Source organism: Anomaloglossus baeobatrachus, chromosome 5 (assembly GCF_048569485.1).
Source record: "Anomaloglossus baeobatrachus isolate aAnoBae1 chromosome 5, aAnoBae1.hap1, whole genome shotgun sequence".
NCBI lineage: Eukaryota > Metazoa > Chordata > Amphibia > Anura > Aromobatidae > Anomaloglossus > Anomaloglossus baeobatrachus.
In genome coordinates, this window is record NC_134357.1 from 569,244,763 (window position 1) to 569,260,214 (window position 15,452).

Sequence of the window (15,452 nt, forward strand, 5' to 3'; positions counted from 1 at the left end):
ACAAAAATGTTTTTTGTGTATGTGGTTAGTGGTGTTTTGGTACTCACATGGCGAGAGAGGGACAGTTTAGGGACCTTTAGGGTTAGTCGACGGTGAGTGGGGGCTGCATTTGCGCTTATTAGGGTGCCGACCTCCACAGGCAGGTAGGGTGGTTTATTAGTTCCAGTAGCAGGGCAATTGAAGTATTAGATTGATCCGGTCCGGCAGCCCTGTATACCTACCTTGCTTTTCTCCAATCTGTCCTTACTGTGTGGTACCTTTTTAAGGGGTGTGTTTTTTGTTTTTGGTTATTTGTACGATGACAGTTTTAATGCATATTTAATAAATTGACATTTTAGGAAATTTGCTTTATGTTAACTTCTTACCTGGAATTCCTGGATTATTCCTATACAGTTATCTGGTCGAATTTACAACAATCTCTCTTAAGCCCGCTTTACACGCTACAATATATCTTACGATGTGTCAGCGGGGTCACGTCGTAAGTGACGCACATCCGGCATCGTAAGGTACATTGAAAAAGGAGCCAGCACGATCTGAAATTGGCATGCATCATATAAAAAGTGAAAATTCACAGATTTATTCCAACTGTACTAAAATAAAAAAAATGAGATTTTTAGCAAATAATTGATCAATTTTTTGAGCCACCCCTGCCAACGTCACGGCAAATCTCAATAGGGGGGTCCTACTCTATATTCTGTATTTCATGTGCCATGCGGCCTCCTAGATAAAGTTAAAAGCAGAACCATAATGGAGCACACATACCTGTAACCTGTATATAGCCGCTTCCATATTGCAAAGAAGGCAATTGTGGATAGAGACCAGCCCAGGTCCCAGCATGTGGAGCAAGCTCTACACATACCAGGACTATATCAGAACTGACCCTCCCAGTGCCAGACAGCAACCATTGATAAAGGCGGACCAGATCCAAGAATGGTGCTTAATTAGCATTGCCTGTGGAAAGGGGTGAGGTAACTGAATCTGAACAGCTACCAACAGGAGGAATACATTGCAAACCAAAATCAGGCGTGCATGGTATGGTGATGGTCAGTCACCAGAAATTGTAGCATAACTACAGTCATAACAGAGAAAAAGGAGCCAGCACGATCTGAAATTGATGCATGCCATTTTCAGATCGTGCTGGCTCCCCTCTCTCTCTGTTTGGTTGTAGTTATGCTACAAATGTCTGGTGGCTGGTCACCACCATGCTATGCACGCCTGATCTTGGTTTGCAATATATTCCTCCTGTTGGTAGCTGTTCACATTCAGTTGCCTCACCCTTGCCACAGGCATTGCTAATTAAGCACCATACTTGGATCTGGTCCACCTTTATCAATGGTTGCTGTCTGGCACTGGGAGGGTCAGTTCTGATATAGTCCTGGTATGTGTAGAGCTTGCTCCACATGCTGGGACCTGGGCTGGCCTCTATCCACAATTGCCTCTTTTGCAACATAGAAGCGGTTATATATACAGGTTACAGGTATGTGTGCTCCATTATGGTTCTGCTTTTAACTTTATCTAGGAGGCCGCATGGCACATGAAATACAGAATATAGTGTAGGACCCCCCTATTGAGATTTGCCGTGACGTTGGCAGGGGTGGCTCAAAGAATTGATCAATTATTTGCTAAAAATCTCATTTATATTATAGTACAGTTGGAATAAATCTGTGAATTTGCACTTTTTATATGATGCATGCCATTTTCAGATCGTGCTGGCTCCCCTCTCTCTCTGTTTGGTTGTAGTTATGCTACAAATGTCTGGTGGCTGGTCACCACCATGCTATGCACGCCTGATCTTGGTTTGCAATATATTCCTCCTGTTGGTAGCTGTTCACATTCAGTTGCCTCACCCTTGCCACAGGCATTGCTAATTAAGCACCATACTTGGATCTGGTCCGCCTTTATCAATGGTTGCTGTCTGGCACTGGGAGGGTCAGTTCTGATATAGTCCTGGTATGTGTAGAGCTTGCTCCACATGCTGGGACCTGGGCTGGCCTCTATCCACAATTGCCTCTTTTGCAACATAGAAGCGGTTATATATACAGGTTACAGGTATGTGTGCTCCATTATGGTTCTGCTTTTAACTTTTTATCTAGGAGGCCGCATGGCACATGAAATACAGAATATAGTGTAGGACCCCCCTATTGAGATTTGCCGTGACGTTGGCAGGGGTGGCTCAAAGAATTGATCAATTATTTGCTAAAAATCTCATTTATATTACAGTACAGTTGGAATAAATCTGTGAATTTGCACTTTTTATATGATGCATGCCATTTTCAGATCGTGCTGGCTCCCCTCTCTCATCGTAAGGTACATTGTAGTGTGTGACAGGTACGTGCGATTGCGATTGAACGTTAAAACGTTCATCGCATACACGTCGTTGAATCCTGACGAATTGCACGTCAGGTTGTTCATCGTACCCGGGGTAGCACACATCGCAGTGTGTGACACCCCGAGAAAATTGAACAGATCTTACCTGCCTCCCGCGGCTCCAGCCGGCAATGTGGAAGGAAAGAGGTGGCCGGGATGTTTACGTCCCGCTCATCTCCGCCCCTCCGCTTCTATTGGCCGGCTGCCGCGTGACGTTGCTGTGACGCCGAATGTCCCTCCCACTACAGGAAGTGGACATTCGCCGCCCACAGCGAGGTCGTATGGACGGGTAAGTATGTGTGACGGGGGTTAATAGTTTGTGTGGCACGTTCAACAAATTGAACGTGCCACACATACGATGGGGGCGTTGCAAATCGCATATGATATCGTATGCAAAATTGCAACGTGTAAAGCAGGCTTTACACTTGGTATATTGTGCTTGTTTTTGCTTCTTAATTAATGAGCCACTGATTCAAACACTCAGGGCTAGAGGAAGGCGAGCTTTGCACGTTGCGACATTGCAAGCAGATGCTGTGATGTTGCACGCGATAGTCCCCGCCCCTGTCGCAGGTACGATATCTTGTGATAGCTGGCGTAGCGATAATTATCGCTATGCCAGCTTCACATGCACTCACCTGCCCTGCGACCGTCGCTCTGGCTGGCGAACCACCTCCTTCCTAAGGGGGCGGGTTGTGCGGCGTCACAGCGACGTCACACGGCAGGCGGCCAATGGCGGCGGAGGGGCGGAGATGAGCAGGATGTAAACATCCCGCCCACCTCCTTCCTTCCGTATAGCCGCTGGCGGCAGGTAAGGAGAAGTTCCTCGCTCCTGCGGCTTCACACACAGCGATGTGCGCTGCTGCAGGAACGAGGAACTACATCGTACCTGTCGCGGCACCGGCATTATGGAAATGTCGGAGCCTGCACCGATGATACGATAACGACGCTTTTGCGCTCGTTCATCGTATCATCTAGGATGTACACACTACAACATCGCAAGTGACGCCGGATGTGCGTCACTTTCGATTTGACCTCACCGACATCGCACCTGCGATGTCGTAGTGTGCAAAGCCGCCCGAAGAGTTACCAGATGCAAAATTTCTGCCGCCCCTCATATGCTTTCCTATTCTCCCCTGTGAAGATCTATTTGAATTTATAAATTAAGAAATCAAAATAGATTATTTTTTTGCCATTTGGTGAGTGCTGCATTCTCCTTCTATTGCTGAATCCTTAACTAATGATCATTTATTGAAATAAATTGATTTAACGCAAACTTTAGTTGTGATTTTAATGTTTCTGTTAATACCGGTGTGAGTGCAGACACAAGGCAACCTGGACCTCACAGAGCAAGAATTACTGATCCAGTAGATTAAAGCTGATATACTGCTACAGCATTGGATCTGCCAGACGACAACAAACCCTTCACGAGGAATTCTTACCCAATTCGATGGTTTTTTTTACAGTGACTCAGTACTGTCATGTCTGTTGGTTTAAAAATACTACCTCGGATAAACTTAGCTCTACCAACTCCAAAAGAATCCTGGCCTTCTGCATTCATCCCTTGTACAGGGATTCGGTGTTACAGCTGGATTCCTTCCCTGGTGCCGGTCGGAGCTTCAAGTCAGAGGAAAGGAAAGTAAAAGGTAGCCAAGTCAGAAGTAGAAGAGCAGTCAGGGTGTTAAGGTGGTCATAAATTTACAGTGATGGCATCCAAATTATGCTTCTACCTTAACCCCGTCTGCATCCAAATCATGAGTCATTTTTCATTAACATGCTATGCATCCACACTGGACCAGTAAGAAATAGAACACTGATCGAGGTAGAAGATATGACTGACTTTGTTGCGGAAGTTAAGATACATTTATAGAAATCAGTTGGCTATGAGCCAAGAATACGTAACACGTCTCCTATTGGGTAAACCATAAAAGAGTTTATTCTGTGATATATGTATACGTGTTTCCTCATTTATATTAAGCTATGTCAGCATGATTCACTTGTCACATGAAAGTCCAGACTGTCTGCTGAATATAGGTGGAGTACATATTTCAAACGCCATCTTAAAGTACTGTTTTTTTTTATCTCTTCAAATAACTCTTAATACTCATAATAGTTCATAATCATGTCCATAACAAAGGCACAAAATCAGAAGACAAAGAATGGTCACGAAAAAGGCTGCGAACAGATAAAAGGAATTCAATAAGCAAAGCAGGAGCAGATCGCACTAGATGGAGACAGAGAACCAAACTAACTAGCAGAGAGAGTTTTTCAGACTCACCAAGCATGATGTTGCTCTCTGAAATCTCTCAGACATTACCTTTAAAAAAGCCAGCTTTGTTGTAGCTGCTGTGTCCAAAAGAGAGGTTATCAAGAATCTCATTTTTTTTTTTTTATCCCTTTACCCACTAATATGAGGGATATGTGGCTTCCTATTGATTTGAATTGGAGGCAGTTGTGCAGTACCCGGCCACTATCACTTGATGGAGCAGCTCTGGAACTGAGCATTTGTGGCCGCATGCGGCACTGAAACAGCTGATTGGCGGAGATGCGGGGTGTCGGACCTGGATGATCAAGATAGGCCATCAATGTAAAAGTAGTGGACAACCTCTTTAATGAGTAAAGGCTCTTTTATTAGTGTGTGATTAACACATTCTGGGAGCGTTGGCTGAGCGGGGCCTGGTGTGTGATAAGCTATATGATCCCGGTCACATATTCCAGTCAAAACATAAGCTACATGATTGTGTCATATGCTAAAAAATATATAAAGAAATCCATAAAATATTAAGGTTTATGAATTTGGTTGAGTTTTTCAGCACCTAGTGTATAACCAGTGCTGTGAACTTATTTCAGTTTTGTAGCCATATGGATGGTCCCTATCATTAATATCCTAATTCTCCTTACCAGGCCTCATTTCAATGGGGAGATGATTAGTGATAGGGGATAGTTCACAGTGAACCAAATAGCATAAAGATACAACAGAAATGCGCACTTAAATGTACCTAAAATCATATACTTTATTAAATATCGAATAAAAATACTAAAGAGTGTAGTGATGAGCGAGCACTGAAATGCTCCAGTGCTTGGTACTTGAATCCGGCCAGTCGGAGGGGGTCGATTCGACAAATGAATATAATGAAAGTCAATGGGAAACTCAGATATTTTTCAGGAAGACCCCCCCCCCCCCAGTAGGGAGGGCAGGACTAACAACATTGCTGAAATGGATTGAAACAGTGCTCAAATAGATTAGGAACAGCATGGGGAAGACGCCTGCACTCCTCTCTGACTCCCAGGTCGCTGCTGGCAACAATGTTGCCAGAGTATTAGGCTGTGTGCAAACGTTGTGCTTTTTGAGTGCAGATTTGTCAAAAAACCTAAAGGAAATCCTGATGCCAGCAAAATGAATAAGAATCCTGAAGTGTCCTGCTTATTTATGACTTGCTGATTTGGTGCAGAGAATATGGCCTGACAATAAAACATAAGAAACTGAAGATAACATGGATTTTACAGGAAAAAATATTAGGAAACAGGGACTCTGAACCTCACGAAGCCTATGTGACCAATGCAAGATGTGCCAAAAATTAGAAGAGGGCCTCTGATACATACACCCTGTTTACATACACATTCTGGTAAAATTGTTAGGTAGTGGGGCTGCTACCCTCATAAAGGCTATGCACTGAGTGCAAGAACTGCTACAATTTAGGAGTGGTTGCAATAGCCCCTGGAAGACACGTAGAGGAGGGCTTTAGGAAACATTTTTCCCATTTTGTAGGAGTGGAAATTCTAGACTGAGAAAGCGTATGCACTGAGTGCAAGGGCTGAAAAACATTTACCTCTAGGGGGTATATATCTACACTGCTCAAAAAAATAAAGGGAACACTAAAATACCACATCCTAGAGGTCAATGAATGAAATATTCCAGTTGCAAATCTTTATTCATTACAGAGTGGAATGCGTTGAGGACTATAAAACCTAAACATGATTAATTTAAATGAAATTAATATCCCACAGAGGTTTAGATTTGGAATGATACTCAAAGTCAAAGTGGAAAATCAAATTAGAGGATGATCCAAGTTCTGTGAAAATGTCTCAAGACCAGGAAATGAGGCTCATTTGTGTGTGAATCCTCCATGTGCCTGTATGTCTTGCCTACAATGTCTGGGCAGGCTCTTGATGAGGCGGCGGAAGTTCTCCTGAGGGATCGCCTCACAGACTTGGATGAAAACATCAGTCAACTACTGAACAGTCTGCGGTGCAATGTGGCGTTGGTGGATGGAACGAGACATGATGTCCCAGATGTGCTCGATTTGATTCAGGTCTGGGGAATAGGAAGGCCAGTCCATAGCATCAACGCCTTCATCATGCAGAAACTGCTGACACACTTGAGCCACATGAGGCCTACCATTGTTATGCATCAAAAAGAATCCAGGGCCAAGCGCACCTGCATATGGTCTCATAATGGGTCTGAGGATCCCTTCCCGGTACCTAATAGCAGTCAGGATACATCTGGGTATCATATGGAGGGCTGTGCATCCCTACAAAGAAATGCTGACTCACTGCCAAACAGGCTGAAGGATGTTGCAAGCAGCAGAATAAGAGCTGCAGGCATTGAATTGTCACCGCTCGTCCCTGCCTGCGGCTGCACACACACTGCTGTGTGACCTGCTGGAGTGACCTGGGGTGACCTCATGAGGTCATCTCAGTTCACCACAGTGATACTCACACAGCAGTGTGAGAGCCTGCAGTAACCGCTCTCGCTGCTAATGAGGAACGATCTGTTCTTCATTGGCCGGGAAAGTGAGTCTTGGAATGTCGTGGGACCCCCTTTTTGATTACGTCGGACCTTGGATTAGGGTTTTTGCAGGGTAATAAATTGGTGAATAAGGCTGTATTTTTTCTTTTTATGTCTTTCAGAGTCTCTTTTAGGGAATGTCGTGGCACCTCGCTATGTATTACGACGAACTTTTTTTTTTTTCAAATACATTTTTAAGAAATTGGTGAATGAGGGCTGAAGTCGGGGGTACTTGTTTAAATATTTTTTTTTTAATATTTCTACTGGATTATTAATAGGAGTGTTTGATAGATGCCCACCCATTACTAATACCAGGGCTTCATGCCAGCTAGTGATTCACAGCCGGCATCAACCCCATATATTGCCCAGTTTGCCACCACCCCAGGGCAATGGGAAGACCCAAGAACGGCACCAGATATTGGGCATGTAATAGATGCGCCACCTCTGGGGTGACTGCAAGCTGTTATTTTTAGGCTGGGAAGGGCCAAAGAACTATGATCCTTCCCACCCTAAAAGTATCATCCCCCATTTGTCTGCTCCCTTGGCTGATTTTGAAAAATGGGGTTGACTCTATGGCGCTTTTTAAAGTTATTTATTCAAATAATTCTAAATATCAGCCTGAGATTCCCTATATTTTTCAAAACATCTTTTGCATGTAAAAAAACCCCATTACAGTAAGATCTGGGTTTTTTTGGTATGTGTCACAGTGGTGACCCGTGCTACCAGCAAAAAACTGACTTGTCTCCGCGTGAGTCACTCGAACACTCAGATGTTTCACAGGGACAAAAGGTCCAGGTGAAAACACTGAGATCTGAAGATCTCTGTTGACTTTAATTAGCACAACAGCAGGAGAAATTGATTCGCGATCAGTGTCACTTCATAGCGGGACAGGTGGATTTCACAGAAGTGGGAGTGACTTGGGGGCAAACAACACAATCTAAGTGTTACCTCTATTTTTTGAGCAGTACACACACACAGCTCTGCGCCGCACACATCAGACACACGCTACTCCACTCCATATGTGTTGTACACACACGGCTCTTCAATGAACACCTTGTACACTTATGACTCCGTTCCATACGCAAGTTTCTGCTTTGTACACACAAGGTTCAGCTCGGTACACATCATATACACACACTCAGGGGCGTAACTACCGCGGTCGCAGTGGTCACCATTGCGACCGGGCCCGGGAGGTTAGGGGCCCGTGGCCACCCGGCAGATCAGCAGCCAGCTCCTTTCTGTGAGAGAGGAGCTGTGCTGTTATGCCGCAGACCACGCGGCAGCCGCTATATGACCCGGTCGCCGCCGCTAACACCGGGCCCCCCTGCCTGGTGTCAGCAGTGGCGGCACCGGGTTCCCGTCACCACGCTCCTGTCACCGTGCTCCTGTCACCGCACACTGCTTTGATATTGCATTGAGCGGCCGGCGCCGCTCTATGCATGATCATTCTTCCCCCGTGCCTGCACGGTGACGTCACTCCTGTGCGCCTGCTGTGTGTGGTGAAAGCACAGAGCGCAGGAGGACGCCGACCGGAGCCACAGGGGAACGAGGACAGAAGTGAGGACGAGCAGCGGTGAAACAAGTAGAGGAGAGGACAGAGCTGCGGTGGAAGGAGAAGAGAGTTGAGTACTTGTTTTTTTATTTTTTTTTAGTACACGGGGAGGCTGGCTACAGGACACATGGAGTCCTTGGAAGGGGGGGGGGGCTGGCTGCATGACACATGGAGGCCCTGGGGGGGCCTGGCTGCAAGACACATGGAGGCCCTGAGGACTGGCTGCAGGTCACATGGAGTCCTTGGGGGGGGGGGGCTGGCTGCAGGACACATGGAGTCCTTGGGGGGCTGACTGCAGGACACATGGAGGCCTGGAGGAGCTGGCTGCATGACACATGGAGGCCCTGGGGGGGCTAGCTACATGGCACATGGAGTCCTTAGGGGGGGCTGGCTGCATGACACAGGGAGGCCCTGGGGGGGATGGCTGCATGACACATGGAGGCCCTAGGGGGGCTAGCTGCATGATACATGGAGGTCTATGGGGCTGCATCATACATGGAGGTCTATGGGGATGCATTATACATGGAGGTCTATGGGGCTGCATAATAAACATGAAGGACACCTTATACATGGACTATGTAGGTGCATTTTACATGGAGGAGTATGGGGCTGCCTAATACAATATGAAGGTTTATGGGGCTGCATTGTAATACATATAGGACTATGGGGGCTACATATACATGGAGAACTATGGGGGTGCATTATAAAACATGGAGGACTGTGGTGCAGTATAATATATTGAGAACTATGGGTTGAATTATAATACATGGAGAACTATGGGAAATGCATTATAATACATGGAGGACTATGGAGGTGCATTCTAATATATGAAGGGTTATGTGGGACCCTTTATACTATATGGAAGGCTATGTGGGGGCCATTCTAGTATTTGGAGAACTATATACAAGGGGGGCCAAAGATACAAGCATGGGATGGGATATGTTTTGTGCTGAGGGAAAAAGGCTCTTTCCCTCAGTACCCAGCTTTCCCATGCTCTGCTCTACATCTTCTCTCAGCACCCAGCTTTCCCATGCTCTGATATAGGAAAGCTGGGTGCTGATGGAATGATGTATAGCAGAGCATGGGAAAGCTGGGTGCCGAAGACAAGATGGATATCAGAACATGGGAAAGCTGGGTGCTGATAATGGGATTTCAGATCATGGGAAACCTGGGTGCTGAGGGAAAGAGCCAAGTGTGAGCATCATTATCCCGTACCCTAAGTGTCGGTGTACGTGGAGGGGGGGCCCCGGTCCAAATTTTTCACCAGGGCCCATCAAACTCTAGTTACGCCACTGCACACACTGCTCCGCTCTGCACACGTTGTACACATACGTTTCCGCTTCACACTTCGTACACACACGGCTTCTTTCCATACACTTCGTACACACACGGCTCCGCTCCGTACACCTCGCACACACTCGGCTCCGCTCCGTACACCTCGTACACACACGGCTCCGCTCCGTACACCTCGTACACACACGGCTCTGCTCCGTACACCTCGTACACACACGGCTCCGCTCCGTACACCTCGTACACACACGGCTCCGCTCCGTACACCTCGTACACACACGGCTCTGCTCCGTACACCTCGTACACACACGGCTCTGCTCCGTACACCTCGTACACACACGGCTCCGCTCCGTACACCTCGTACACACACGGCTCTGCTCCGTACACCTCGTACACACACAGCTCCGCTCCGTACACCTCGTACACACGCGGCTCCGCTCCGTACACCTCGTACACACACGGCTCCGCTCCGTACACCTCGTACACACACGGCTCTGCTCCGTACACCTCGTACACACACGGCTCTGCTCCGTACACCTTGTACACACACGGCTCCGCTCCGTACACCTCGTACACACACGGCTCTGCTCCGTACACCTCGTACACACGCGGCTCCGCTCCGTACACCTCGTACACACACGGCTCCGCTCCGTACACCTCGTACACACACGGCTCTGCTCCGTACACCTCGTACACACACGGCTCTGCTACATCCACACTGTAAACCCCTCCTGACCTCACACATAAACTTCCCCTCATCCAGCACCATGACACCCAGCACAGCAGAGCCCTGCATACACTGAGGAGATGACCATGTGACCCCTGACTCCTCCCCTCCATGTGACATCATCACAGGTCCTGGAAGCACAGAGCAGCCATATATCCAGTGTGCGGCTTTGCGGGAGGAGGTAGGTGGGGAGTTTCCGTTATTCTCTTGTTTTTCCTTCCTGTTACATTTTGCCCCTCAATCCCCCACTCTCTCCCGCACCCCTCTCTTCCTCTTCTGGCCGCTGGTTCTGGCCTCTGTCGTCCGTTCCTGGATATATCGTAGGTAAGTGAATAGAAGGGGATCAATCCCACCAAGATATGAGAACTATAGAAAAAAGATACAGAGGACACTGGGACTCCTATAATGGCGGATTACTACTGGTCTATTCAAAGTGATTGCCCTGGCGAAACTCTCTGCAACAAATCTTTAATGCACCATTTTTGCGAGATATCTCGGTAAATGAACAGTGTCAATGACAACTTTTTATACATCTTTAATACATTTTATATATATTACAGTGGAACCTTGGATTACGAGCATAATTGGTTCCGGGACGTGCTCTTAAACCAAGTTACTCTTATATCAAAGCGAATTTTCCCATAGGAAATAATTGAAACACAGACAATTCGTTCCACAACCCAAAAATATTTACTGTATTTATACAAACTTATTACAGTAACACAAAATAATGTCCTGTATTCATATAAAATTATTACAGTACACTAACACAAAAAACTGTACAGTACAGTAAAAGCATAAAACAAATTAAACTGTATGTTAGCTTACAATAGAATTGTTGGTGTGCGAGAGGTACAATACAAGCAATGTGCTGCACTGGTTAGCAGAAAGAAAGTACAATACTGTATCCACAAATGCAAATTAATAGACATGCTATATAGTATATACTGTACTGTAAAAAGCTATAGTGTGCACAGTATACAGCACATATGGACAGAATGTAACCTCCAGAGCGGGTCAGAGTGCGGTGAAAGGAAGGAACCGGAAGTGTGCTCGGTGAGTATTTGCTCCTCTTGCAAAGCATTGCTCTTAAACCAAGTTACAAATTTGTCAAAAGTTTTGCTTGTCTTGCAAAACGCTCCCAAACCAAATATATATATATATATATATTTCTAGCTGGCCCGGGTTAATAACTGCTGTTAACAAAATAGAATGTATTAACAAAAATGCATTCTGCACACAAAAACCACAAAACAAATAGACAGAAATGTAATTATTAAATTGTTGCCTATAGTAACCAATCAGAGCTAAGATTAATTAACTGTAGCAAAATGGAAGCTAAGCTGTGATTGGTTGCTATTGGCAGCCTGATAAATCTCCAGGCAACAGAAAGCCCTCCCCCTGACAGTATATATTAGCTCACACATACACATAATAGACAGGTCATGTGACCGACAGCTGCCGTATTTCCTATGTGGTACATTTGTTGTTCTTGTAGTTTGGCTGCTTATTAATCAGATTTTTATTTTTGAAGGATAATCCCAGACTTGTGTGTGTTTAGGGCGATTATGTGGCGAGGTTGGTGTATGTGTGGTGAGATGTGTGCTGAGGGTGATATATGTGTTCAAGTACGTGGTAGTGTGTGATGCATTTTGTGTGTGTTCATATCCCCGAGTGTGGTGAGTATCCCATGTCGGGGCCACACCTTAGCAACTGTACGGTATATACTCTTCACTCTCATTCTTTAAGTCCCCCTTGTTCACATCTGGCAGCTGTCAATTTGCCCCCAACACTTTTCGTTTCACTTTTTCCCCATTATGTAGATAGGGGCAAAATTGATTGGTAAATTGGAACGCGCGGGGTTAAAATTTTGCCTCACAACATAGCACCCGGCGCTGTCCGGGATAGTAACTATCTCTCTGTTTCTCTCCCATTATCTGTCTGTCCCCCCCCTCTGTATATATCTCTCTGTCTCTCTATCTCTTTGTCTGTCTCTTTCTCCGTATGTCTCAATCTCTTTCCCTGTCTGTCTATCTCTGTCTCTTTCCCTGTCTGTCTCTTTCCCTGTCTGTCTCTTTCCCTGTCTGTCTCTTTCCCTGTCTGTCTCTTTCCCTGTCTGTCTGTCTGTCTCTTTGTGTCTGTTTCTTACCCTGTCTATGTCTGTCTCTTTCCCTGGCTGCATTGTGACACGCCAACATTCCATATAAGGGCGTGGCTGCGCATTCTTCTGAAGTTCTGGCTGCGCTGTGGCTCTCAGCTCCATTCGCTTTAATGGAGGCAGGTTTTTTGGTAAATAACTGTAAAGAGCGGGGTTAACATTTCCCCTCAAAACATAGCCTATGACGCTCTCGGGGTCCAGAAGTGTGAAACATTTTGTGATTTTGTGGCTGTAGCTGCGACGGTGCAGATGCCATCCAGGACACACACACACACACACACACACACACACACACACACACACACACACACACACACACACACACACACATTCAGCTTTATATATTAGATATATATATCTAATATATAAAGGTGTGTGTGTGTGTGTGTGTGTGTGTGTGTCCGGGATTGGCATCTGCACCGTCACAGCTAAAGCCACAAAATTTTGCACACTCCCACTTCTGGACCCCGAGAGCATCATAGGCTATGTTTTGAGGGGAAATTTTAACCCCACGCTTTACAGTTATTCACCAAAAAACCTGCCTCCAATAAAGCGAATTGATCTGGGAGCCACAGTGCAGCCAGAACTTCAGAAGAATGCGCAGCCACGCCCTTAAATGGAATGTTGGCTTGTCACAATGCAGCCAGGGAAAGAGACAGACATAGACAGGGTAAGAAACAGACATAGACAGGGTAAGAGACAGACACAGACAAAGAGACAGAGTCAGACAGGGAAAGAGTCAGACAGGGAAAGAGTCAGACAGGGAAAGAGTCAGACAGGGAAAGAGTCAGACAGGGAAAGAGTCAGACAGGGAAAGAGTCAGACAGGGAAAGAGTCAGACAGGGAAAGAGTCAGACAGGGAAAGAGTCAGACAGGGAAAGAGTCAGACAAAGACAGACACAGGGACAGAGAGGGAAAGCGACAGAGAGGGAAAGCGACAGAGAGGGAAAGCGACAGAGATAGACAGATAGGGAAAGAGACAGACAGACAAAGAGAGAGACAGAGAGATATATACAGAGAGGGAGACAGACAGAGAATGGGAGAGAAACAGAGAGACAGTTACTATCCCGGGCGTTAATACATTCTATTTATACATTCTATCCCGGGAATGTTAATACATTCTATTTTGGTAACAACAGTTATTAACCCGGGCGAAGCCGGGTAGTACAGCTAGTATATGTGTATATATATATATATATATATATATATATATATATATATATATATATATATATATATATATATATATATATATCTCTATCTCAGTACAGACCAAAGGTTTGGACACACCTTCTCATTCAAAGAGTTTTCTTTATTTTCATGACTAAAAATTGTAGATTCACATTGAAGACATCAAAACTATGAATGAAAACATGTGGAATGAAATACTTAAAGTGTGAAACAACTGAAAATATGTCTTATATTCTAGGTTCTTCAAAGTAGCCACCTTTTGCTTTGATTACTGCTTTACACACTCTTGGCATTCTCTTGATGAGCTTCAAGAGGTAGTCACTGGAAATGGTCTTCCAACAGTCTTGAAGGAGTTCCCAGAGATGCTTAGCACTTGTTGGCCCTTTTGCCTTCACTCTGCGGTCCAGCTCACCCCAAACCATCTCGATTGGGTTCAGGTCTGATGACTGTGGAGGCCAGGTCATCTGGCGTAGCATCCCATCACTCTGCTTCTTAGTCAAATAGCCCTTACACAGCCTGGAGGTGTGTTTGCGGTCATTGTCCTGTTGAAATATAAATGATGGTCCAACAAAACGCTAACCAGATGGAATAGCATGCCGCTGCAAGATGCTGTGATAGCCATACTGATTTAGTATGCCTTCAATTTTGAATAAATCCCCAACAGTGTCACCAGCAAAGCACTCCCACACCGTCACACCTCCTCCTCCATGCTTCAAAGGGGGAACCAGCCATGTAGAGTCCATCCGTTCACCTTTTCTACAAAGACACAGTGGGTGGATCCAAAGATCTCAAATTTGGACTCATCAGACCAAAGCACAGATTTCCACTGGTCTAATGTCCATTCCTTGTGTTCTTTAGCCCAAACATGTCTCTTCTGCTTGTTGCCTGACCTTAGCAGTGGATTCCTAGCCGCTATTTTACCATGAAGGCCTGCTGTACAAAGTCTCCTCTTAACAGTTGTTCTAGAGATGAGAAGGTGTGTCCAAACTTTTGGTCTGTACTGTATATAGTACATTACATATCGTTACATACAGCTAATGGAAGAAAAGGGCAGATTAAGGGGTACTTTACACGCTGCGACATCGCTAGCATTGGCTAGTAATGCCGAGCGCAATATTACCCGCCTCCGTCGCACATGCGATATGTGGTGATTGCTGCCGTAGCGAACATTATCGCTACGGCAGCGTCACATGCACATACCTTGTCAGCGACGTCGCTGTGACTGCCAAACTATCCCTCCTTCAAGGGGGAGGTGCGTTCGGCGTCACCGCGACGTCACTAATTGGCCGGCCAATAGAAGCGGAGGGGTGGAGATGAGTGGGACATAACATCCTGCCCACCTATTCCCTTCCGCATTGCCGTCAGGACGCAGGTAAGGAGA

The 15,452-nt window shown here is 45.8% G+C and overlaps 1 protein-coding gene across 1 annotated transcript in view; it reads left to right on the forward strand.

The window, feature by feature from the left end:
- LOC142313055 (uncharacterized) overlaps nt 1-15,452 on the forward strand; it is an 85,624-nt gene that overhangs the window by 56,522 nt on the left and 13,650 nt on the right. The window contains exon 8 of the mRNA XM_075352041.1: nt 3,831-4,003. Coding sequence (XP_075208156.1) covers nt 3,831-4,003 — 173 coding nt within the window. The remainder of the gene's footprint in view (nt 1-3,830; nt 4,004-15,452) is intronic.